The 25,099-nt window shown below is 44.5% G+C and overlaps 1 protein-coding gene across 1 annotated transcript in view; it reads left to right on the top strand.

The window, feature by feature from the left end:
- Positions 1-11,101: 11,101 nt before the first annotated feature.
- The window catches only part of SLC39A12 (solute carrier family 39 member 12), a 49,168-nt gene continuing 35,170 nt past the window's right edge, over positions 11,102-25,099 (top strand). Inside the window, exons 1-4 of the mRNA XM_083189328.1 lie at positions 11,102-11,769; positions 19,636-19,920; positions 21,519-21,720; positions 24,094-24,299. Of these exons, the coding sequence (XP_083045454.1) occupies positions 11,503-11,769; positions 19,636-19,920; positions 21,519-21,720; positions 24,094-24,299 (960 nt within the window). The 5' untranslated portion in view covers positions 11,102-11,502. The remainder of the gene's footprint in view (positions 11,770-19,635; positions 19,921-21,518; positions 21,721-24,093; positions 24,300-25,099) is intronic.

Genomic DNA, 25,099 nt, shown 5'->3' with positions numbered 1-25,099 from the left:
GGCAAGGCTTCTACCGCCTTCTTTGACTCCATGTCCGCTTGCCAGGACCGCAACCACAAGGCTCTCCTGGCGGCGATAGAGTTAGCCGATACCCTGGTAGCAACCGTAGTGATGTCTTTAGACGCGTCTGTAAGAAAATCCGCCGACTCGCGGATATGTTCCGCCAGCACCCTCAGTTCCTGGCGGGGAACACCCCCCTCCAGACCCTGGGTTAGCTGGTCAGCCCATTTGGAAATGGCCTTACTTACCCAGGCTGACACCACCACTGGTCGCAGTTGGGTTCCTGCTGCCACATAGATGGCCTTAAGAGTATTATCCAGCTTCCTATCCGCAGGATCCTTTAAGGATGTAGCTCCCGGAACCGGTAGGGTAGTCTTCTTGGACAACCTCGAAAAGGAGGCGTCCACAGGCGGAGGCGTCACCCACTGCGCGAGCGCAGACGGTTGAAACGGGTATAACGAAAGAAACTTCTTCGGAACCTGGAGACGTTTATCCGGGTTCTGCCATGGCGAATTTAGTTGCTCCTGTTTAGGAAAAGGAAAAACCACCAGCTGCTTAGGACGTACCTCAAACAGCTCTAAATCCTGGGACACGGGTTCCGGCTCCTCAGGGAAGTTAAGGACCCGCTTAACAGCAACTATAAGCACCTCCACCCCTGCCGGGGCTTGTTCTGGCTCAGCTGCAGGCTGGACCTGGTCATCATCAAGGTCCGGGTCCAGTTCGTCTGCTAGAAACTCCTGTTCCTCCTCGGAATCATCAGAGTCCTGCAGGAGCAACGGCCGCTTTAGTCGTCTCTGCTGAAGAGAAGGGACAGACATAGAAGTAACAAATGAATCCATGGATCTAGTTAGAGAAGAGACCCAGGCTGGCTGAGCCACTCTGGATTCAGCCAGTTCAGAGAAAAGCTGAGACATGGCCCCCACCAATGAGGAAGCCCATGCAGGAGGAACATTAGAGGCCTCAGAAGGACCCTGTGACACACCCCTGCATGTCTCACAAGTAGTAGCTTTTCCATCAGCAGAGGTCTGTGAAAACTTTGCACCACAAGAGATGCAAATAAATGCCTTCTGAGAAGCCTTAGTGGACGCTTTGCCAGTCATGTTTCCAGAAGCACTTACACACACACACACACAGATAAGACAGGAGGGGTGTAAGGACCTAGGGACTGTAGGCACCAGAGGGAAGACTAAGCCTCCTTGTTAGCAACAAAACCCTCCCCCACACAGAGCTATAAAGCCAAACAGAGGGGAATGAAAGGGTTAAAGTCCCACTGCTATGTACACCTAAAAGGAGAGAGGTGACAAGCAGAAACAAAGTCCCCCTCACCGCGGCAATATACATCTAAAATGGCGCCCGCCGCGTGCGGTACCGCGTCTGAGTAGTCACACAGTGTTACACCACTATCACTCTCACACCCCGCCGCGCTGAGCCTCCCAGCCAGCAAGGATTAATCCCTCTGCACTTGCTGGGAGACGCGATAACGGGGGTGACACGCGGCACACTGCAGGACACAAACAGGACACCCCGCTGAAGGGGTACTCACAGTTAGGTGACTCCGACCGGCATCACAGGCAGGCAGGTGGTGTCTGACGGTCCCTTTGGTGGGGGGCCGCAGGAACACAAGCAGGCTTGCAGGCGTCTTTTGGTGAGACCCTGACAGTCAGTGCTGGATGAACCAGTGCGCCAAGCTCCCTAGCAGGGATATAAAACAACCAGATATCTGGGGATAAATTCCCTAGCAGGGAAATTGCAAGAAAAAAATGCCCAAAGAGATGAAATACAGGAGTAAACTCCTGCGTGGCCAGCTCCGTAGGCACAATTTTTCTAACTGGGGATTGTGGGTACTAGAGGGGAGGAGCCAGCTGTTTAAAGTTACAGTGTGCCAGTTCCCAGCCATCCACCTCTATTACCCAGCGTGAACGCCACTGTCCCCTGCTGGATGATAGAGAAATGGGCCTTGCAGTTTTCCTTTTCCGTCTTCTTTTTCTCCTTTCTTCTACTACGCCTTTTTATTAACAATTGATTAGAACTAGATTATTTTGGATATACTGGTGGAAATTTACCAAAATGGATTCGTAAAAAAATAGGTGTATTCGTAGGCAGAAATACACCTATTTTTTACACATTTGTATTTTCGGGATTTACAATCACGAAAATACAACAATTCGTATTCCTAATGATGGGACATTCGTATTTGTTTTTACAAATACGAATGTCTACACCATCGATAGGATACGACAGAAATCACCATTCAAAATAATGGTGGTTCCTGATTTACTGAGCAGCCGTACTGATAATACGGCTGCTACTTGGTGTAAAACAGGCACCAAAATACGACAGGAAAATACACCCTGATGTTCCTGTCGTATTTGGCTTTAGCCTGCACGGATCAGTCAGATCCATGCAGGCTGCAGTGTAAAAAAAATAGAAAAATAAAAATATTCCCCCCCCCCCCCCACAGCTGTAACCAGCACCAGGCTGAAGGAGCCAGGGCCGGTAATTAAAAATCAGGGAACCCGACAAATAGGGGTTCCCCGATTTTTAACAACCAGCCCCAGGCTCCAGGTCCGGGGCTGGTTCCCAAAATACGGGGGACAAAATGAGTAGGGGTCCCCCGTATTTTAAGAACCAGCCCCAGGCCAAACCAGCCAGCAGGGTAATGTCACAGCCGGGGGACACTTATTATATAAGGTCCCGCGGCCAAAACATTAACCCTACTGACCAGTCAGCCTGGCCAGGGGCCCTGGGGGAGTGGGAGGGTCCCCCCCCTCCAGGACTTACCTGACCAGGCTGAAGCCTGGTGCTGTCCCCGGTGACCCTGGGCTGTGGTCATCTGCTATCGGGACCGCGATCGCCGCACGGTCTGTTGCCTCCCGGGTGCTCGGGTATGGCAGACCGAGTCGACGGATTGTTGGGAGGGGCTGGGAGCAACCCGGCGGTCTTGGTGCACATCGGCACCAACGACAAAGTCAATGGTAGGTGGGATGTCCTCAAGAAAGAGTATAGGGAATTAGGTAAGAAATTAAAGGCGAGGACATGTAGGGTAATTTTCTCGGAAATATTACCAGTGCCACGCGCTAGCTCAGGGAGGCAGGGGGAGATCAGGGAGGTAAATGTGTGGCTTAAGGATTGGTGTGGGAAAGAGGGATTCGTGTTCATGGAACACTGGGTGGACTTCTCGGTCAGGCGCCATCTTTTTTGCCGTGATGGATTGCACCTGAACGAGGAGGGGGCTGCGGTTCTGGGGGTAAGGATGGTTAGAGGGTTGGAGTAGATTTTAAACTAGGCAACGGGGGGGGGGGGGGGGTGGGGGCAGCAAGACTTTATGGGACCATCAGGGAGAGAAGCCGGACTGGGATCAGGAATCATATGGGGGAAGGAGATGGGGGGGGGGCGGAGACATAGACAAAGTCCTGGGACATAACAAGGGTATAATCGGGGGTAACTCTCAGGGTGCATCAGGAATGTCATGTAATAAAATGTTATGTTGTAACAGTCACGTTACCCCATTACAGTTCTTTGGTACAGATGATCTTAGTATACGGGAAGGAGGGAATGACAGAGGAAGAATTCCCAGAACTATAAAGAGGGCAGGCAGTGTGCATGGTGGGGAGGCCTGTAGAGAGTCTATTGAAGGGGAGAGGGGAAAGAGGAAGCTAGTAAAGAATTCAAATGGGTCCTGGGGTGAAACTAATCACAATATTAGAGCCATATCTAAAAATAAACATAAATTAAAATGCTTACTGGCTAATGCAAGAAGCTTAGTGAGTAAAATCGGGGAGCTAGAAACGGTGATCAGTAGGGACGACTACGACATCATTGGTATTACAGAAACATGGTGTAATGAGTCGCATGACTGGGCATTAAACATGGAGGGATATACACTCTACAGGAAAGACAGGGAAAATAGAAGGGGCGGGGGTGTGTGCCTATATGTAAATAATAACTTAACATCATGTGAGAAAAATATGAGCACAGACCTGGAAGAAGACAACTCGGAGACAATGTGGGCAGAGATAACCGACAATAATAAAAAAAAAAAAAATTTTATAATAGGGGTATGCTATAGACCACCAAATATAAACGAATGGGAAGAATCTCTTCTTTTAAACCAAATCAAACAAGCATCAAATCAGGGTCAGGTATTAATTATGGGGGATTTTAATTTACCCGACATTGATTGGGAAAACGAAACAGGTAAATCAGCAAGAAGCAATGGGTTCTTAAGCTTACTTAAAGACCAGTTTATTACACAAACGGTAGAAACTCCAACTCGTGATGAGGCGCTCTTGGACTTAGTATTAACAAATAACACAGACTTAGTTTCAAACACAAAAGAAATTGAACAATTAGGGAACAGTGATCACAATATGGTTTCACTGGAAATCAACTTCAGTAAATTACATCAAAAAGGATCTGCAAAAATACTAAACTTCAGAAAAGCGAACTTTGAATTATTCAGGGAAGCCCTAACAGGAATTGGGTAGGAAACGGTTATGGAGGGAAAAAATGCAGAGGAAATGTGGGATACTCTAAAAAAGGTGCTTGATTCACTAACTATTAAATACATTCCTAAAGTAGCTAAAGGTAAATTCAACAAAAAAAAGCCACCATGGTTGGACAAAGAAGTAAGGTCAGCTATCAACAATAAAACAAGAGCATTTAAATTCTATAAAAATAACTTGAATGAGGAGGCGTTCGCAAAATACAAAGAATCAAACAAAACTTGTAAAGGAGTAATCAAAGCAGCTAAAATATTATATGAAGAGTGCATAGCCACTGAAAGCAAAACCAACCCAAAGAAGTTTTTTAAATACATAAATATTAAACGTTTAATTAAGGAAAACATAGGCCCACTAACTGATACTAGTGGAAAAAGTGTTACTGAGGACAAGGGAAAAGCAAAACTGTTAAATGAGTTCTTCTCATCAGTATTTACTAAGGGAGAGCAGACTGTGGAACGAACATTTACCACAAACGGGACAAATAAGCCAGATCTCATTGTGGATTTCACGCCGAAGGAAATAATACTGAGGCTAAGCAAACTCAAAACAAATAAATCACCAGGGCCAGATGGGATTCATCCGAGGGTATTAATGGAATTAAGGGATGAACTAGCTACCCCCCTACATTATATCTTTAGCAAGTCACTATCGTCAGGTATAGTACCAAAAGATTGGAGAATAGCAGAGGTAGTGCCAATATTCAAAAAAGGAAGATCCCGCTAATTACAGACCCGTTAGTTTAACATCAATTGTGGGTAAACTATTTAAAGGATTTTTAAGGGATGGTATCCAGGAATATTTAGATCATTACCGTCTACTCAGTACTAACCAGGTAAGGGGTCTTTGCAAAAAAACAAACCGAGTACGTGAACCAAGCGAACAGCTGAGCCACACGGTGTTTGTGTACATCGTGCCGCTCCGCCTCCCGAATGCCGCTCGGTTTGTTTTTTTGCAAAGACCCCTTACCTGGACTACGTCGCCCTGGGACAGGTGAGTATAGTTTCCTTCCACAGCTTCCACCATGGATTTCGTCGGATGCCGACGCCATCGCCGACAGGGATGCCGACATGGATCCAGAAGATGACACAGGACCAGAAGACCAGGACATCAGGACCAGGGCTACCTACGGGATGAAGATAGGTAAGTATTAGTATGTAAGGGCTTTGGATGTATTAAAGTTTTATTTTAAGTGGGTGTCAGTGTGTTTTATTGTACAATTTTTTTTACTGTGGAACTACAAGTGCCAGGGGGCCCTTTAATGCCCCGCAGGCTGGGACTCATAGTTCACCAGTATTTTTTTACACCACTATCAGCCCGGTGACCACAGCCCAGGGTCACCGGGGACAGCACCAGGCTTCAGCCTGGTCAGGTAAGTCCTGGAGGGGGGGGGGAACCCTTCATTGGGGGGGTCCCCACTCGCCCAGGGCCCCTGGCCAGTCTGACTGGTCGGTAGGGTTAATGTTTTGGCCGCGGGACCTTATTTAATAAGTCCCCCGGCTGTGACATTACCCTGCTGGCTGGTTTGGCCTGGGGCTGGTTCTTAAAATACGGGGGACCCCTAGTCATTTTGTCCCCCGTATTTTGGGAACCAGCCCCGGACCTGGAGCCTGGGGCTGGTTGTTAAAAATCGGGGAACCCCTATTTGTCGGGTTCCCTAATTTTTAATTACCGGCCCCGGCTCCTTCAGCCTGGTGCTGGTTATGGCTGTGGGGGGGACCCCACGCAGTTTTTTTTTTTATTTATTTAATTTTTCTATTTTTTTTTACACTCTGCAGCCTGCACGGATCTGACTGATCCGTGCAGACTGCCTGAAACATTCGTATTAGCGGCCGTATATATGGTCAGCTAATACGAATTCCTACGACATCGGAGGGTTACAAAGCAGTCGTATCTGACTGCTTTGTACATTCCCCTCTGGAACACGACTGTGCATACGACTGAAACAGTCATATGCAGTCGTAGAGGAAATACTAATACGAAAAACTAGGTTTTTCATATTGGTAAATTTCCCCCACAATGTTCTTTATGTTTTGCTTATTGACCTGTTATGTATAGAACACTAGTTGCCTTATTCAGTGAAGTTTCCAACTAAATGTAATTTTTCCAACAATTTGCAACAAAGTGTCCTTTTGTAACTTCTATATCTTTATCAATGTCAATTTTTGAATTGTACATGTTAAAATCAATACAAAACATTGAAAAAAACAGGTAGCAGAAGTGAATAGCAGTGCCAGCAACTGACCTAACTACAAGGACAATAAATGCTGTGACATTGTTTCACCATGAATCACTCTGAGGTAATACACAGTGAATGATTACTTACTAAAGGTATTAAGAAAATAATCACAATGTTCTTTTGAAAATCTGAATAGTTTTGAAAATCCGTCCATATGTAAAATTAAGTAGAACTCTATTCATCTGATGCAGTAGCATCAGCTGTTATGGAAACAGGACCAGTCACGCATGGCTGTGCACATGGAATGAACAAAATAATACAGATTATAGCAACACTCTCCATCTCTTTGGTCCCAAGGAATGATATAATTACGCTGTAAGATTTTGGGGGGAATTTACTAAGAGTTGTATTTCGCATTGGATGTTGCTATGGGCAACCAATCAGAAACTATTTCTCATTTTTTTAGCACCTTCTAGAAGATAATAGATAGTATCTGATTGGATGCCCATAGCAACATCCCATGTGAAATACAACTCACATCTTAGTAAATTTCCCCCTTTAAGTCTTTTTTACATATGGTTCCAAGGGCGTAACTAGTATAGGAGCAAGGTTGCATCTGCTATGGGGCCCAGAGCTGAAGGGGGCCCATCTTTAGGGTCTAAGTAATGTATTTTACATACATTTATCACCATCAGTTGCTAAATAGGGGGCCTTTTCAAACTTTTGCTATGGGGCCTATGAATAACTAGTTACGCCCCTGTATGGTTCTCACTTGGCAGAGAATAGTCAGTCACATTAGTCCCTGCAGCAGATTACACACAGACACCATGGGTAATAATGTCAGGTCAATTAGCCTACCAGTACAGTACAGTACAGTATGTATTTATTGGATAACTGTACTGTACCTACCAGTACAGTACAGTATGTATTTATTGGATAACTGTACTGTACCTACCTGTACAGTACAGTATGTATTTATTGGATAACTGTACTGTAATTACCAGTACAGTACAGTGTGTATTTATTGGATAACTGTACTGAACCTACCAGTACAGTACAGTATGTATTTATTGGATAACTGTACTGTACCTACCAGTACAGTACAGTATGTATTTATTGGATAACTGTACTGTACCTACCAGTACAGTACAGTACAGTATGTATTTGTTGGATAACTGTACTGTACCTACCAGTACAGTATGTATTTATTGTATAACTGTACTGTACCTACCAGTACAGTACAGTATGTATTTGTTGGATAACTGTACTGTACCTACCAGTACAGTATGTATTTATTGGATAACTGTACTGTACCTACCAGTACAATATGTATTTATTGGATAACTGTACTGTAATTACCAGTACAGTACAGTGTGTATTTATTGGATAACTGTACTGTACCTACCAGTACAGTACAGTATGTATGTATTGGATAACTGTACTGTACCTACCAGTACAGTACAGTATGTATTTGTTGGATAACTGTACTGTACCTACCAGTACAGTATGTATTTATTGGATAATTGTACTGTACCTACCAGTACAGTATGTATTTATTGGATAACTGTACCTACCAGTACAGTATGTATTTATTGGATAACTGTACTGTACCTACCAGTACAGTGCAGTATGTATTTCTTGGATAACTGCACTGTACCTACCAGTACAGTACAGTATGTATTTATTGGATAACTGTACTGTACCTACCAGTACAGTACCGTGTGTATTAAATGGATAACTGTACTGTACCTACCAGTACAGTGCAGTATGTATTCATTGGATAATGGAAGGAAACCGGTATGAACAAGACTAGGGTATACAAACTCTGCACAGATACAAACTGATAACCCCATTTATGTGAGACTGTGCCTGCCACTCTGCGTCTGTGGTGCCCAAAACGTATTTTATATTTTTTGTAACTTTGACCCTAATTCAGACCCTTTTAATCTGCAGTGAATAAGCTTTGGGGACCGATGGTGTGGGTCTGCGCATGTGTATCGGCAAATATACGTAGACCCGATGTGTCTTTGCTGAGGCAGTCGCACACAGCGGGCCGGGTAGTGGATGGACAGGGGGCTGTCACATGGGGACACCCAGCATTTCCTGGGCAAAAATGTCGGGTGCTCTGAGAAAAATGCAGGACATCCCCATGCGAGGCGAAGTCTGCACAGGGCAGGTGGCTGACATTACATGATGTCAGCACCTGTCCCCTTTTCGGCCATCTTCAGCCCAGTTTCAGATGGATTGGGCCAAATGCATGCAGGTCCGACCTCCGAATTGGACCGATGGCGGGGAACAGGGGTTGCCTACGATACATCACATGTGAAACGACTGCATGCGATGTATCACATGCGATCCGGGCGGCTCAGGGGGATCAAATGGCCATGCTGTGATACATCGCAGCAGTGTATGGCCATCTTAAGCGTAAAAGTAAGTCTCTGTCTCCATAGTAACCATAGACCTGCATGAGTAAGATTAGCCAATCCCTGTCAGGTTCTGGAGTCCAATATAAACAATTCTCTTAAGTAATATGAGATTTATAACATTCAGTATTGACTGTACACATTGCATGGAAGTGGCATGTATCCAAGTTTAGAGAGAGAGAGAGAGAAACTTGTGAAGAAAAAGTACCAAGAACTCTGCTCTAACAGCAGCCGTGCATAATGGCGGCATGTTATATTTTCAAAAATTGTACAGCATCTGTATTTTCAAAATCCAAGGCCGCCAATGGAAGCTTACGTTATCATCACCCGCCTCCTGGTGCCTAATTTGACGTAGCAGGTTTCAGTCTGATTGCAAAGGAGGAGCTACAATGATTACCACCAGGTCCTTAATGCCCCACAAGCTGGTACTTGTGGTTCTCTAAATACCAGCATGCAGGGAGGCTTTTAATGGGACCTGTAGTCAGTGGCGTAACTATAATTTCTCCGCCCCCCGCCGAAAATTTCACAGTGCCTGCCACCCCCCCCAGTAAAGTTAGCAACCCTCCCCCCATCCGCCCATGCCGCCTTACCCCTCCGCTAAGCAGGGACCCTCAAATCTACTCTGCGGTGCGGTCCCGGGGAGCCTCCTGATTCTGCTATGAAAATGGTCCATCACAAAATGTCCGTCCCCATACAGCAGACAGTTTCACAGAACTGTCTGCTGTATGGTGGGCGGACATTTTATGATGGTCTATTTCCAAAGCAGTAGTAGCCAAGAGGGGAGCCAGAACCGCACCGCAAAGATCTGCGGGTGCCTGCTAAGCGGATGGGTAAGGCGGCACGAGGGGGGCATTGGCGGATGGGCGTGCTGTAGAGGCTTCCAAAGAGTCTCCCGTTTGTGCAGCGGATGTGTGTGCAGTGGCGGCAGCGTTACAATAGCCCTGCAGACCCCTGGCGACTGTAGGGTCTGCGGGGCTATTGTTACGCCACTGCCTGTACTCCTCCTGTAAAAGATAATATTAAACTTTCTTTCACTAATGGATATCAACTCGGCACCCACTAATGGGTGCTGGGGATTGCCCCAGGCTTCACCGCTGGCCTTGGAGAGGGAGGACCCCTTTATTGATTGGCCCCAAACTCTGGCCTGGGCTGACTAGATAGAGGAGAATAATATTGGCTGGGGGACCCTGTCAAGTGTGCAGCATTACCCATTTACTAGTGGTGCATGGTGCTGGTTCTTAAAGTACGAGGGGACTAATGGAGCCAGCACTGGTTCACTTAATATGGAGGATCCCTACACATATTGTTCCCCGTAGTTTTTGAACCAGGTTCTGCTCAAAGAGCCCAGGCTGGCTATGACATTGTGGGGGGGGCACCACACATTTGTGTTTTGTTTTATTTTTGGGAGGCAGGGGGCATAAATCCTGACCTCATCCCCGTTGATGTTACTAATCCTCAACCTTCACTCTCTTCACCATCATAATGAAATGCCTCATTAATTAATCCCCCTTCCCCCTCAGTCAAATCATTTTCAGCAGAATAATTTCGCAGACATAGATTGGTTTGCTGAAAAAATTGGACAAGTATGAGTGTGTAGCAAGGATTGGATGTGGAATCTGCCAACAGGTCCGAAGAAGATTGTACAACAGTCTGATCTGCCAAGAATGGAACAATTGTGTGTCCAGCCTGTCATTTTGAAATATAGCCTGTATGATCCAAGGCAGAAGCCGATTGACTTTATCTCTCTCCGAGCTTTGATAAATACTGTACCCTCCATAGAAAGACATGCATCACTTGTGAAATACAGATTGATTTTATATCTATCTTTATAATAGTCTAGATTTCAAAACTTTATCAGAATCACTAGCACCCGAGACTTTATTATAGGGGAAATTTACTAAAGATCGGAGTTCTATTTCACATGGGATGTGCAGATAATAGATAGTGTCTGATTGGTTGCCCATAGCAACAGCCCATAATAGAACTCCCATCTTAGTATATGTCCCCTTAAGTATCTGGACCTATTTGTATATGTCTTCAGGGGTTGAAAAGTTTATGATTTTCTAAACAATGAAAATTAACTTTTGTACTTTTTCCCTTCTATATACAATCTGAAAGTTTCAATTTGAATTTAGTGTGAGAGAAAATGCAGCATTTCATGTGGCGAGATGGCTGTGGGCCTGGCCCCGTCATGCTGCAGGCCGCACAGACCCCCGTTGTGTAGAAGCAGCTTGTCACTGCAAATCAGCTTAGTGAACCAATTAATAAATTCCTTCAAAACACATTGCAGTCATTCTGCTTAGCAGGGTCTTTGGTTTGTATTATCCTTTAAGGTCTGTGTACCGCACCAGCGAGGCCGCGATCTGTACGTGCTGCAGATGTTTGCTGAATTCCTGCAATGTGGAATTGTAGAAAGCATCCTTTTTGGATCATTACATTTCTCCTCTGGTTTGGCTTCACCCTCATGGGAGCACATGCTGAATCCCGCCATGAGGAGACCAACCAGACCTCCAGCCACAGAGGGCTCCTGCAAACTCTCCAGACTTTCCTCCCTGGAAACGAAACTGAGCTTCGCAGGAACAGCTCCAAGGAGATGCTAACGTTATTGCTGGAAATGGTGGAATGTCCCGGCAATGTGAATGGCAAGCAGCAAACATGTAATCGGGTCAGTATTGTACGTACGGTATATTGGAATGAATTGGGTGGCTAATGTTTTTGAAAATAATATTTAAGAATTTGCATATTTCAAAATTACGTATTTCAATCCTATAATTAAAAAAAAAAAAACTTTTTACATCAGGAGTTATTATTCTTAAAATGATCTGTTTGATACAAAAGTACATGTTACAGTATTTATGACATTTCAGCCCCTACACCATGCAATTATTCTATGTATATTAAATATGTTGTTGTTATTATTATTTGTAGTAGTAGTAGTTATACAATGTTTCTATGTATATTATGTATTTATTATTATTATTTTATTATTATTATTATTATTAATTAATTAATTAATTAATTAATTATATATTAAATAATTATTAAAATAATAATACACATGTGCATCCAACCAAGAATGTGTCAATAAGGAGAACTAAACTTGTGTTCTTCCTTTTTCAAGTAAGATATTGAAGAATAAAAATGCCATCTCTCACATTTATAGATAGATAGATAGATAGATAGATAGATAGATAGATAGATAGATAGATAGATAGATATTAATATAATCTTTATTCTACATTTTACATGTAAATAAATAAGTGTAAAAGGTATAAATGTAATGTAAAATAAATAAATCCTCGGTGCTAGTGAGTTTAGTTAGAGATAAATGCGTCCCCGCTCGATTAGTATTCCAGAGGGGCCCTTTACGCCACACCACGGTTAATTGTGTCAGCGGACGTGCTCTGAATATTTTATCCGCAGTCATGCAACATTGAGCTACTACGGAACATTGGTTAAACCTAGTTTGGGAAAAAATCAATTCTTTAAATGGCATGGTAGATTAGCTTAAAAGAAACTTTGTACAACTCTCATTCCAGTTGCACATGGTTTATTGTTGCTGTTTTGTTAAATAAAGTAATCTTATTACATAATTAAATGTAGCTTTCACATCACACTTTTAAAACGGTATATTGCCTTTTTTTGCCTTTTAAAACGTTTAAGGCTGCAGTGTGAAAGTGTCATAGTTGAAATACCATTTAAAGTTAACTGGTATTTCAACACGTTTAAAAAGCAGAGTCCTACCCGTTTTAAAGCCAATTCAGAGCCGTTTTTTGTGCTGTCTGAATGGCACTGAAATGGTATTTAGTAAAAAATAAAGGTTAGAGCACTGTGGGCCTTATTCTGATCGGTGCGGCCCGATCAGAATATGCGGCCGCGACCGTGCAGGCGAATCCCCGCCTTCCATACGGATCGTCACCTGCCGTCCGTACGCGGATATGTGGCGATCCGCATGAAATTGGACGGGGATACGCCTCCTCCGTCTTGGGAGCAGCCCCTGCATTGGATGGTCGCTGAACATCGAATGCAGGGCCGCACGCTCCACCAGGTCCCGCAACACAAGACCACACGGACACTTGTCCGTGTGAAATCATTTATGGGGGCGGGCAGCTGACATCCGGCGATGTCAGATGCCCGCCCCGTACCCACGCGTCACGGCCTCATTACCATGCATACGCCCCGCGTTTGCATGGGAACGCCCATGAAACGCGGGGCGTATGCATAGGGTAATGAGGCTAAGTAGCCCCTCACGCCCCTCTACGCCCCCTGTGCGGCGTATAAAGAATCCGTACGGCGAAATCGCCTGCACATGCGCAGAGTGACCTCTGCACATGCGCAGACGATCAACATCGGCGGGCCGTCCGCATGCGGGAATATCCGCACCGATCAGAATAAGGGCCTGTGATAGGCTGTCCCTTGTCTTGTGTCCCTTCCCTGAACCAGGAAATAAGCTGTGGGTAGAAACGTGTTCAGAGGTTAAACGGCTTGACTGGTGATGTGAATGGAACTTAAACGGTATTTTTAAATGGTAATCTGCTGCAATATGAACACTAGACCCGTTTAAAATACCATTTAAAATTACAGTTTTTCAAAACGTTTCAAAATGTTTTATGTGATGTGAAAACTACAAAAAACTCTATGGGGACTATTTATTAAGCTTTAAGTCCCTAAAATTACTGTATGTAGACACTACAGTTTTTGCATAATTTAATGTTTTGTGTCTATGGGAGCTTTGTGGCTTAATCCCCATACACACAGGGCGAGTTCTGCCTAGACTTCATGCTGAGCGATGTAGGCTAGGCAATTCCCATTGAGCTTCCCGTTTAGCTAGATGTATGTATATATGTATATGTACATGTAACAATGTGTGTATGGGCGATCTGTGCTAACTTATTGTTCTTTAGGCACATGCAGGGGATCTGACAGTGGCAATGGTCATGCGCGGGATACACACGGGATGATGTGCGCTTCCTTTCTAAATGATCTAGACTGATCACTTTGAAAATAGGCATAAATCTCCCCGTGTGTATGGGCCTTAAGTTTAATGAAATACTATCCAATCAGCTTCTGCCTTATATTTTACAGTCTGTGTTGAAAAAATAACAGCTATGAGCTGATTGATTGGTTCTTAACGTCTCACAATTTTATCTCTCTCCAAAGGCCAAATGTAGTAAAATGCGATTTTTGGTAATGTAGGCAATAAATGTCCAAAATCGCATTTTTTCCAAAAGGCGCACATGTAGTCACTTGCAAATTGAGATAAAATTAGCACTTTTGACCTGCAAAAAAAAAATTGCATATTCAAAATTGTATTCAGGTGTTTTCTCTCAGAAAACATAAAAATCTGCATTTATAATGAAACATGACCAAAAATCGCAAAATAAATAGACCAGTTCCAGACCGGCGAGTTTTACAGAAGTACAGTATGTACAGCGGGCATACCACTTTGTAGTAGGTGCACTACCTTTAGGGGTTCCCCCGTCCGTCACCCCCCTCACCCAGGGCCAGATTAACAATGGACCTGATGGAGCTATAGCTCCAGGCCCACTCTCCAAATAGGCCCATTTTGTAGCTGAGGGCCAGGGCTTTCCAACGAGTCCAGCCCCACGTCGCTAGCCCCCCGGGAACCTGAGATACCGCCAGGCAAACCTGGAACGTTTTCCCCATAGGATAACATGACCCACTTATTCCGACCTCCACCCGGTTCCAACGGCTGCCAGTTCCCCCTCTGGCATCACAGAAGCTCAAGGTTAATCTCAGTCGATTCCAAATAGCTGTGCCTTCAATCTGATACCTGGTCCATATGGGTTCATGGGTTCTAGAGATATTTTGGGTAAACCAATTTTTTTTCATTTCTGAAATGTAATTTTATGGCTGTTCATGTTGTTTGAGGACAGATTTCTCTGGAACCAAATGGCCCAGTTTCACGGGACCAAAATCATTCGAAGCCCACATTTAAAGGGGTCAGTTGGTTCAGAAGATATAGCTGGTTGTTTAAAGGGAGGCGGGGGTGGTTTTCTCTCCCCCTTACACCAGAAAATGCAGGGACTAGGTTGGTGTAAAAGGGGCCAGTCCGGGAATGTCCCTGCATGATCCTGGGACCATATTCCCGGGTAAATCCCTGCAATTTCTGGTGTTAAAGGGGTATTATTTCAAATAGCCGGGACATGCAGTGCTCTAAATACAGCTGGGCAGCCCCCTGCTCTCTACCCGGCTGTCATTTTTGCCCCGCGGCGGCTATCCCCCAGTTACCGCGAGCATGTATTCCCCTTGGTAATGAGCATGTAATCCCACATGGCAACGAGCATGGAACCCCTGGCAATGAGCATGGAACCCCTGACAATAATGTAGGTAAGCAACACTTATGTAGCATAATTTTTAATGGAAATTATGGTGTGTGGCTTAACATGTTATGGGCATTATGGTGTACATTTTTAATGTGCGCCTTTGGCACGCAATGCCCCTGTTTATGAAGCATATGGTGCATTATATCTCAATCTGTTTGGTATAGTGCAGGCATGTCCAAACTATGGCCCTACAGCTTTTGTGAAACTATAAGTCCCATCATGCATTGCCACAGTTTTGCTATTAGGGAATGCTAAAACTATGTCAAGGCATGCTGGGACGTGTAGTTTCACAACAGCTGGTGCGCCACTGTTTGGACATACCTGGTAAAGTGTGTATTTTGGCTCAATCCATGTGGCATAATGTGTAAGAGGCAAGTACAGTATAAGGGGGTTACTATTGTGTTGCATGATTTGTATAAGGTGTATATGGTGTGGTAAATTTAGGTGACCACATAAAAGGTGCTGAAATGTTGTCTACCAAGTTTCGGCTTTCACTATTCTTTTTATGACTGGAGTGCCGCCTCACCCCGCAAGTATCTTAGTATATTGACGTCCTGCGGGTGCACCTTTGGAGGGCACCCGCCAATATATCTCCCTGCATTTTTCTTATGCAAGCCCCCTGCCTTTTCCAGGCATATATAATTAGTTGAAAGTATTTACACAAATAGAGCCACACTCATGAGCAGACCACCCAACCAGAACACTGGTCACCCCTCCCACATTATTAGGTGCTGGCCACAATCCCTAATATTGCGCATAATAGGCCCTTGATCGTTTTCAGCTCCAGGCCCATTTAGACCTTAATATGGCTCTGCCCTCATCCCTCCTGTTTGTTCCTCTGCTCCGGCGTACCCGGCGATCATACGCCGGAGCTCCCCTGCAGCCAGCCGGCAATCGCCATACTGTTGTGACGTAGGCGGCAGGCTCAGGGATGTTCAGGGCGGCTCGGGGGGACTCGGAAGAGTTCAGACACCCGAGTCCATCCGAGCCACCGCAAAACATCCCCAAGCTTGCCGCCTTTCTGATGACTGACAGGCGGCTGGGGCCGTGGCGGCAGGGGAGCTCCGGCGTACTCACGCCGGAGCGAAGGTGAGGGGGGTGCGGGGTGGTGGGTTCCTATGACCTGTGGTGGGTTTTGCTGGGGCAGGACAAACCTGCCCTGGTAGGTATGTCCTGCCCCAGCAAAACCCACCACTCAAGGGGTTAATGTTCAAATAAAAAAAATCCCTGTGTGGGAATGCCTGTAGTATGCTACTGTATATGCAACATGTGTTGCCCTCATCGTCTCCATATGCTTGATCGGTCAGTTTACCTTTGTACTACTGGGTATGGGTCATTTAGTTGACCAAATTAAGGTTGACATACATGGGGTCAATCACTGAAGGTCAACATGACTTAGTTCGACACATGAAAACTGTCGACAGTGTCAAAAGGTCAACACAAGCATTGTGTCGACATTCGGATGGTCGACAGTCAATAGGTTGACATGGGTTTTTCATGTTTTTTGTCCCGATTGTCGACGTGGTTGACATGGACACTGTATCGGTGCACCACGTCCCCTCGGATGGCTTGCTGCGCTTGCCATGCTTCGGGCACGGTACGTCACTACGCTCGACACACTATTCTATTCACCCTCCATGCCCTAGTGGATGGTAGGGCATGAAATTCCTCCTCTTGGCACATGTTGGCTCAAACTAAAATGTGAAAAACCCAATGCTTGTGAATTTTTTGTTTTAAAAACCCATGTCGAACTAAGGACTGTTGACTTTCCCAATGTTGACCTAATGCTTATGTTGACATTTTGACCCTGTCGACCTTAGGCATGTTGACCTTTTTCATGTAACGACCTACAGTGATTGATCCATTGTATGTCATCCTTAATAGTGTTGACCAAACGACCGTATATCGTGCTACTACCTAGTGTCAGACCAAGGGCTTTTTTGTAAATGATTGCCGCTTTAAGAATATGGGCAGACTCGAACAAAGTCCGGAATCTTCAGCTTCTCGCAAGCTATTATATTTAGCTTTTTGGGGTAAATTTACTAAAATAGGAGTTATTTTGAAAATGGGATGTCGTCCATTGCTACCAATCGGATTCTGTCTATTATCTTCTAGAAGGTGCTAATAAATAAGAAGAAAAATGTGATTGGTTGCTATGGGCAACATCCCATCTTTAATAGAACGCCCATCTTAGTAAATAAAGCCCTAAATGTGGTGTTGAAAGAGCTATATGTATATACTTCTAAGGTCAGACACGTAAAAATGGAGACAGAATATTTTCAAAACACATTAAAGTTAGCGATGGGCAAGATGCGATGACCACATATAACTGTTACCTGCATTTCATTCCTGGGTTTACTCATTCTTAAAATATGTCCTACAAAGTTTCTTGTTTCCTTAATTGTTAAATCCACATCATATAATTCCCTGAACCAGACAAGGGGCCTTATTTTGGTTCATTCTTTCTGACAAAATCCTTCTTAGATGGACAAAACCATGTGCACTGCAGGGGGCAGATGTAACATGTGCAGAGAGAATTAGATTTGGGTGTTATTTTGTTTCTGTGCAGGGTAAATACTGACTGCTTTATTTTTACACTGCAATATAGATCTCACTTTGAAGTAAAACCCCACCCAAATCTAATTCTCTCTGCACAAGTAACATCTGCCCCACCTGCAGTGCACATGGTTTTGCCCATCTAAGAAGGATTTTGTCAGAAAGAATGAACCAAAATAAGGCCCAAGGTGTCATATCCCACTATTTGAATACACACTTTACAAAATCATTGGAGTGCCGCCGTCATTCTTCGTCGTTGGCTACATCCCTCTGGAAGGCACCGAGGTTGTTGCTTATTTGGGAGAGTGCCGGACCATCTACAAATTACTATATATATATATATATATTTCATATAGGGTTTCAATAAAGAACTTTTATCTTGAACGGATTCCACGTTTTATTCGGGAAGGGGACAAAGAATTGTCAATTGAAATGTGATTGGTGTCTCATTTAACAAATTATTGTATGATTGACTAGGTGGTACTAAGTCCAGGGTTCGCCGATAAATTCTTTTTTTTGTATTTGTTGTTAGACTCTCACTAACAGGGGAGCCTTATCGGAGTAGCAGCTAACATCAGAATCTTTTAGCGCAAGACGAGGTCCATATTGTATTTATATATATATATATATATATATATATACACTTCCCAAATGTGGTTCAGCGCCCTTTACTCAATTGATAGTCCATATGTCATTTCTCCAAGATAACAATTTATTAAAATCTTCAAAGTTTGATTGACCGTCTGGCCGTACAACAGAATCCCAACGCGTTTCGTCCTAAGACTTCATCAGGGGATTGTATACAGTCCGAATATTAAATTTCTTATTGAAACGACTAGGAAATGCGATGTCGGTGAACAATTATTACACCAAAAAGAATATATGATATGTCTCCTGTCCTTCTCTTGTAAGCCCTATGAGGCTAACCAATTGCACTGGTAGAGATTAGTTTGTTCTGAAAAGAGCTCGGCCTGTTACAGTCTCTTTCAGGGACCTCTATCTCTTGCAAGGAAGGATAGTAGAATTTACTAATTTAGAGGTTCTACTATCCTTCCTTGCAAGAGATAGAGGTCCCTGAAAGAGACTGTAACAGGCTGAGCTCTTTTCAGAACAAACTAATCTCTACCAGTGCAATTGGTTAGCCTCATAGGGCTTACAAGAGAAGGACAGGAGACATATCATATATTCTTTTTGGTGTAATAATTGTTCACCGACATCGCATCTCCTAGTCGTTTCAATAAGAAATTTAATATTCGGACTGTATACAATCCCCTGATGAAGTCTTAGGACGAAACGCGTTGGGATTCTGTTGTACGGCCAGACGGTCAATCAAACTTTGAAGATTTTAATAAATTGTTATCTTGGAGAAATGACATATGGACTATCAATTGAGTAAAGGGCGCTGAACCACATTTGGGAAGTGTATGTTGTATGTAAGTTACCCGGCCCTCGGGTAACATTGTGGTATAGCAGCCTCAGTACATATTGTTAAAAGAAAGTTCTTCTGTTTGATATTGTTAAGCGCGTCGTGGAGTATTGTGTTATATTTATATATATATATATATATATATATATATATATATATATGGACTGCACTTCATTTATAATTATTATTATTTTGTTTTTAGTGTCTCCAAGCTGATACCCTTCTGTTGATGTCCGGAAAAGATCTTGGGAATAAATTAGACAATGATACGTTGCAGAAAGCATCAGTAATTCTGCTGTATTATATTTTGAATAAAAAAGACTTTTGCACGTCACAAACTGGCATCGTCAACATGGACTACCTATTCTACCGCAATGGTATACTCAACCTTCACAAGGGCGAAGACTGTCATTATCTGTCTGCTAACGAGTTAGAGGATCTCCTACAAAAAACAAAGCATCATTTCCATATATCCGATGGGCAAAGGGTGAGATTATACAACACACTACATGATCTTGTATAGAATATGTGCTATGCATAGGCTGATTTTTTTTTTAAAGGCAATGGTTAAAAATAAATAGACAGTGGATCCCCCCCAATACTCAACCTGTTCTTGGTGCTCTACCAGGGCCAGAACTATGGTGGTGCTGACGGTGCATGGCCCACAGTTCATATGCAGTGCATATGCTCTGTGGGCAAAGGACCGTGCGGTAGCAATCACTGTCAGTCCCCAGGCTGGGTTTGGAAAAGGGATTGGGAGTGCCAACAGGATGGGATGACGGGATAATAGACCTCCAGCATTCTAAGTGACCATTGCTGATATAACATGGGGCAATCAGATGCTCGTCTAGATAAAAAGAAATAGTCCACATCCTTCTATGGGAAAATGGGGGACAACCGTGGATAACTGTATATAACTAAGAAGGTTGAGCATCAATAGGTTGACCACTATTGGTTGATAGGCTATAGGTCGACACATGGAAAATGTCAACATGCCTTAGGTCGGAAGGTCATCACAAGTAATAGATCGACATGGGAAAGGTCTATATGGAAGAGGTTGACAAGAGTATTTTCACAGGTTTTTGTGTCTTTTATCATGTGATGACCTACAGTATGGCCTGTCGACCAATAGTGGTCTGCCTACTGTATTGACTGTCCACCTTTTTTATTGTCAACCTGCTGACCGCATCCCAAAGAGTTTTTACCAGGTTTATTCCCAGATTAGCTAATACTGGGCCTTATTCTGGTTGAATCGTTTAGGCACGAATTCAGATGCGTATGTGCATGTGCATCTCTGCACATGTGCATACGATGGGAGCGCGCAAACTCGTAGCTTCATCTGTTCGCCAAGTGCACACTCCCTGCCTTTGGATCGGGGGGCGGAGAGCGGCGTGGGGTGCTGGCTAGGGGCATCAGCATATGCATTCGCATATCATGGGAATTCCCATATGGTAATGCAGTCTTGGAGCACATGCGGGGGGGTGGACAGATGACATAACCGGATGTCAGGTGCCCGTCCGTATCACTGCATTTCTTCATTCATATGTACGAGTGGTCTGGACCACCCATACATATGCGTGTGCCTTTCACATCATTCAATGGTCGGCGGCCTTCGAAAGATGGGGGAGGTTCCCACTGGCATGCGAATGGTTGTTTATGTAAAGAATCCATTTGCGTGCCGGACAAACGATCCCGGCTTGCGAATGGCGGGCTCTGGATGACTCGCAAGAGTGCGAATTCGCGCCCGAGCGAGTCAAGCAGAATAAGGCCCCCTGTACATGCATGAACAGCTGGAAACCAAATTCAATAGATGTTGTGCTAAATGATACAAATAACTTTAGTTTGTTTGGTTAGTTGCCTCTAGAAAATGCATGAGACAATTACTGCGATGATGCACTTCGTAAAACATGGGGATTTCTCAAACTTTAAGTAGATGAATGACTATAATTATTTAGCAAATATTTGGAACTTTTGAAAGTATACCCAAACTGAAAATGACAGAATCACATGTATAGTACTGCCAGCTTTGTCTGTCTCATGTGACTTGGAAGATGGATTAAGATAATTCTGTTCCCTTGTTCTAAGTGTACAGATTTGCGATCTCTGGAGAGAGCATTTGGCGCATTGCACAATATCGATGAACTGGCGCTTCCAAGGCTCGCGGAAGTGATTCTTACATCATCTATTCAGCATGTCTGTTTCAGAAGAGAGACGCTGCCCACTGCCAACTACTTTACTGATTCCATTTTCAAATCCTTAAACAGAACTAGTGAGCTGTTTGCTGGAGGTGAGATATGTAGGGTAGAACAAAATGATATCAGTTACATACTGTAGTAATATATGTATTACTTTTCTTTATTGATGGCATAACAAACATTGGGGCAGATGTATTAAGCCTTAACAAGAGATAAATGCAAGTGTGATAAGGAGAGATAAATGTCCAGCCAATCACCTACCTAATGCCATGTCACAGGCTGTGTTTGAAAAAAGTCAGTAAGGAGCTGATTGGCTGGACGTTTATCTCTCCTTACCACACTTGAATTTATCTCTTGTTAAGGCTTAATACATCTGCCCCAGTGGTACTTATGTATTATCTGGGCTGCCGATTTTTTGATTGTATGCCTTAACTTAAGGCATACAATCAGATGCGATGCGATATCGCATCGCATATGACCATATCACATGCAATGCGATGCAATGGACCCGATTTTTCCATAGGATTCAATGTTAAAATGGACTGAGTCCATTTTAACATGGAATTCCATGGGAAAAGGGGTCCTTTTCATACCCCTACTATCCAAGTGGGCATGGAGTTGGATATAAACCTGTGGCGAGCGTAGCGAGCCACCGAGCCCGAAGCGTGGCGAGCGAAGCGCGCCCCGCGAGGGGACGGTATTCAGTGTCCGCTCGCCACACTTCAGGCTCGGTGGCTCGCTACGCTCGCCACAGGTTTATATCCAACTCCATGCCCACTTGGATAGTAGGGGTATGAAAAGGACCCCTTTTCCCATTGAATTCCATGTTAAAATGGACTCAGTCCATTTTAACATTGAATACTATGGAAAAATCGGGTCCATCGCATCGCATCGCATGCGATATGGTCGGATGCGATGCGATGGACCCGATTTCAAAATCGGCAGCCCAGTTAGTACATAAGTACCCAAACATTATATGCAAGAAGACAAACAGTATGGCCCTTATTCTGGTTGACTCGCTCTTGTGTGAATTCGCAAGGGGGAACAATGTTTTGCGTATGCGCATGCGCAGCAGCATTTATGGTTTTAGGTGCGTGTGAACTCAGCGAAAAATCACATCGTTGGGTGCACGCTCCCTGCCTTTCGAGCGGGGGGGGGGGGTGGAGAGGGGCATGGGGTGCTGGAAAGGCTCATTAGCATATGTGAATGGCCAACGTTTCATGGGTGTTCCCATGAAAACGCTGGGCGTACACACGCTAATGCGTTTGTGACACACGTGCGGTGGGGTGGGGGGGGGGGTGGGGGCAGCAGACATAACCGTATTCCCAATTCCCCTGGATTTCTACACGCATATGTACGAGTGGTCTGGACCCTTACATATGCACGCACCTTCAACATCATCCGATGGTCGGCGGCCATCGAAAGATGGGGGAGGTGCAGACTGGCATGCAAATGGATGTTTATGTAAAACAACCATGCCTGGTGAACGAACCTGGCGTGCGAAGGGGGACGGGCGTACCACCATTCGTAGGGTGAGTTCTGGTTGACTCGCGAATTTGCGCCCGAGCGACCAGAATAAGGGCCTATATGCAATATATGCTAGATGCAATATCGCCCCCTGCCACGGCATGACTGTATGCTGCAACCGTTTGGGGGTCAGTGAGTCAGAGAGGGGACAGTGACAGGGACTGTTTTAAATGGGGCATGTTGCAAGGAAGCTGCTGTGCAATTTCTGTAGGTCTAATTGGAATCTGAATGCAGCAGGTGTTGGAGATAGGCGCCTAGTGTTAGCGTTAAGGAGCCCATACACGGTCCGTTGTGTATGGCTCCGTTCTGTACTATGCGATGCGCGCTCCCGCGCATCACATAGTACGGTACAAAAAGTATGTGCTGCACATACTTTTTGTACTAGCTATACATCGGATCGGATCGCAGTGCATGCACACTGCATGCACTAGGGATGCGATCCGATCCGATGTGTGCTGTTTAAGCACACAACGGATCCGATTAACGGACCGTGTATGGGGGGCATTAGTGATGATGCAAATTCTGCCCCTGAGGATGCAGCTCACGGATTACCATCTCGGGATGGTCACATGCACCAGCCAGCCTATGTAAGCTAAAGCTTACTCTGGCTGGACATGGGATCCAGACACTGAGGTCCAGGAAGTCTGCGAAGACCTTGGACACATCATACCTCCAAAATAGGGTGACGTGCCCTGTTTCGAAGTACCGTACCAGGTGTTGCCCCAACTCTTCCCCCAAATGCTGCAGCATGTCAACTGCAATCATGCTGTGGATGACGGGAATGTGTGCAACTTCTCGGGACCTGTTCTGCACATGCACAGAACATGTGCAGACCCCAAATTAGGGGAGAGTCTGCTCAGGAAAAAATTTTGATAAATAGATCATTGAATCAAGATGATAAAATAATATTAATAACCAATGTCTGAGTTTTTTTTTAGATATAGATGAACTTATTGGAAGACTGAAATTAGTTATGACCTGCACCAAGACAGACCACAACCACAGGAGGAAGGCAAGAAGTCTTGTAATCCCGGGAACGAACCATGAACAGTTACCTGTTCCTGCAGTAGAGACTGATGAAGAGCCAAAGGAAGAGCATAAGGATGTCCCTGAGTCCCAGGGTCACTTAGCAGGATGGAATCAGGTAATGGTGTAATATGTAGAGTTAAACTGTTTTATGTGCACATTATGCTCTGAAAAAAAAAAAATACCTGGCCTAAGAACTACTCTATGCTAAATTCTATACTCAGACAACCATAGCTGTAGTGTTGGGCATTACTTGCAGGGGTGAATACTGTAGATGCGAATCTTCAACAACTACTCCCATTATTCCAGTGGGGCACAACCAGTTATTTGATGCTGGCAAAAGAGAACTACTGCAAATCGATGTGTGGAACTCGGGTGGCCAAAATTGCCGGGATTTGAATCCCAGGATTGAAGCTTCCAATCCAGTGATTCCGGCATTAGTTTGCGCATGCACAAATCTACTGCCAGACAGTGCTGAGCACCCGCTCAGATGCGGGCCGACTGCTCCTGACCCCGGTTGTGCTGCTCTGCACAGCGTGACATGATATCAGAAGTCACTCTGTGCAGCCCGCCATCGCATATCTTCTGTCTTTTGACATTTCCCATCATGCACTGGGTTCACGTATACCTGGAGGGGGACTATAAAAGTGTGGTGAGCAAAGCGAGACACCATGCACGGAGTGTGGCGAAGGAAGTGAGCATGCAAGGCTACAATCCAGCTCCAATAAAATAAAATAACCTACACCTACATAAATTATAGATAAAATAAAAAAATTCTCTGAGGGCATCTAACAACTTCCGCCTTCACCTAAAGTCCCATCCTCGACAAAGAACTGAAGTAGATCAAGACACAACCCATATCTCAGTCCGCAAGCTTTGTCTGATTGCCCTTCAGCACCCACCAGCCGCACCTCGTTG

This window comes from Crinia signifera, chromosome 5 (assembly GCF_055691185.1).
Source record: "Crinia signifera chromosome 5, ASM5569118v1, whole genome shotgun sequence".
Classification (NCBI taxonomy): domain Eukaryota; kingdom Metazoa; phylum Chordata; class Amphibia; order Anura; family Myobatrachidae; genus Crinia; species Crinia signifera.
Note: the sequence above shows the minus strand (reverse complement) of the source record. Positions and strands in the feature narration are given on the sequence as shown.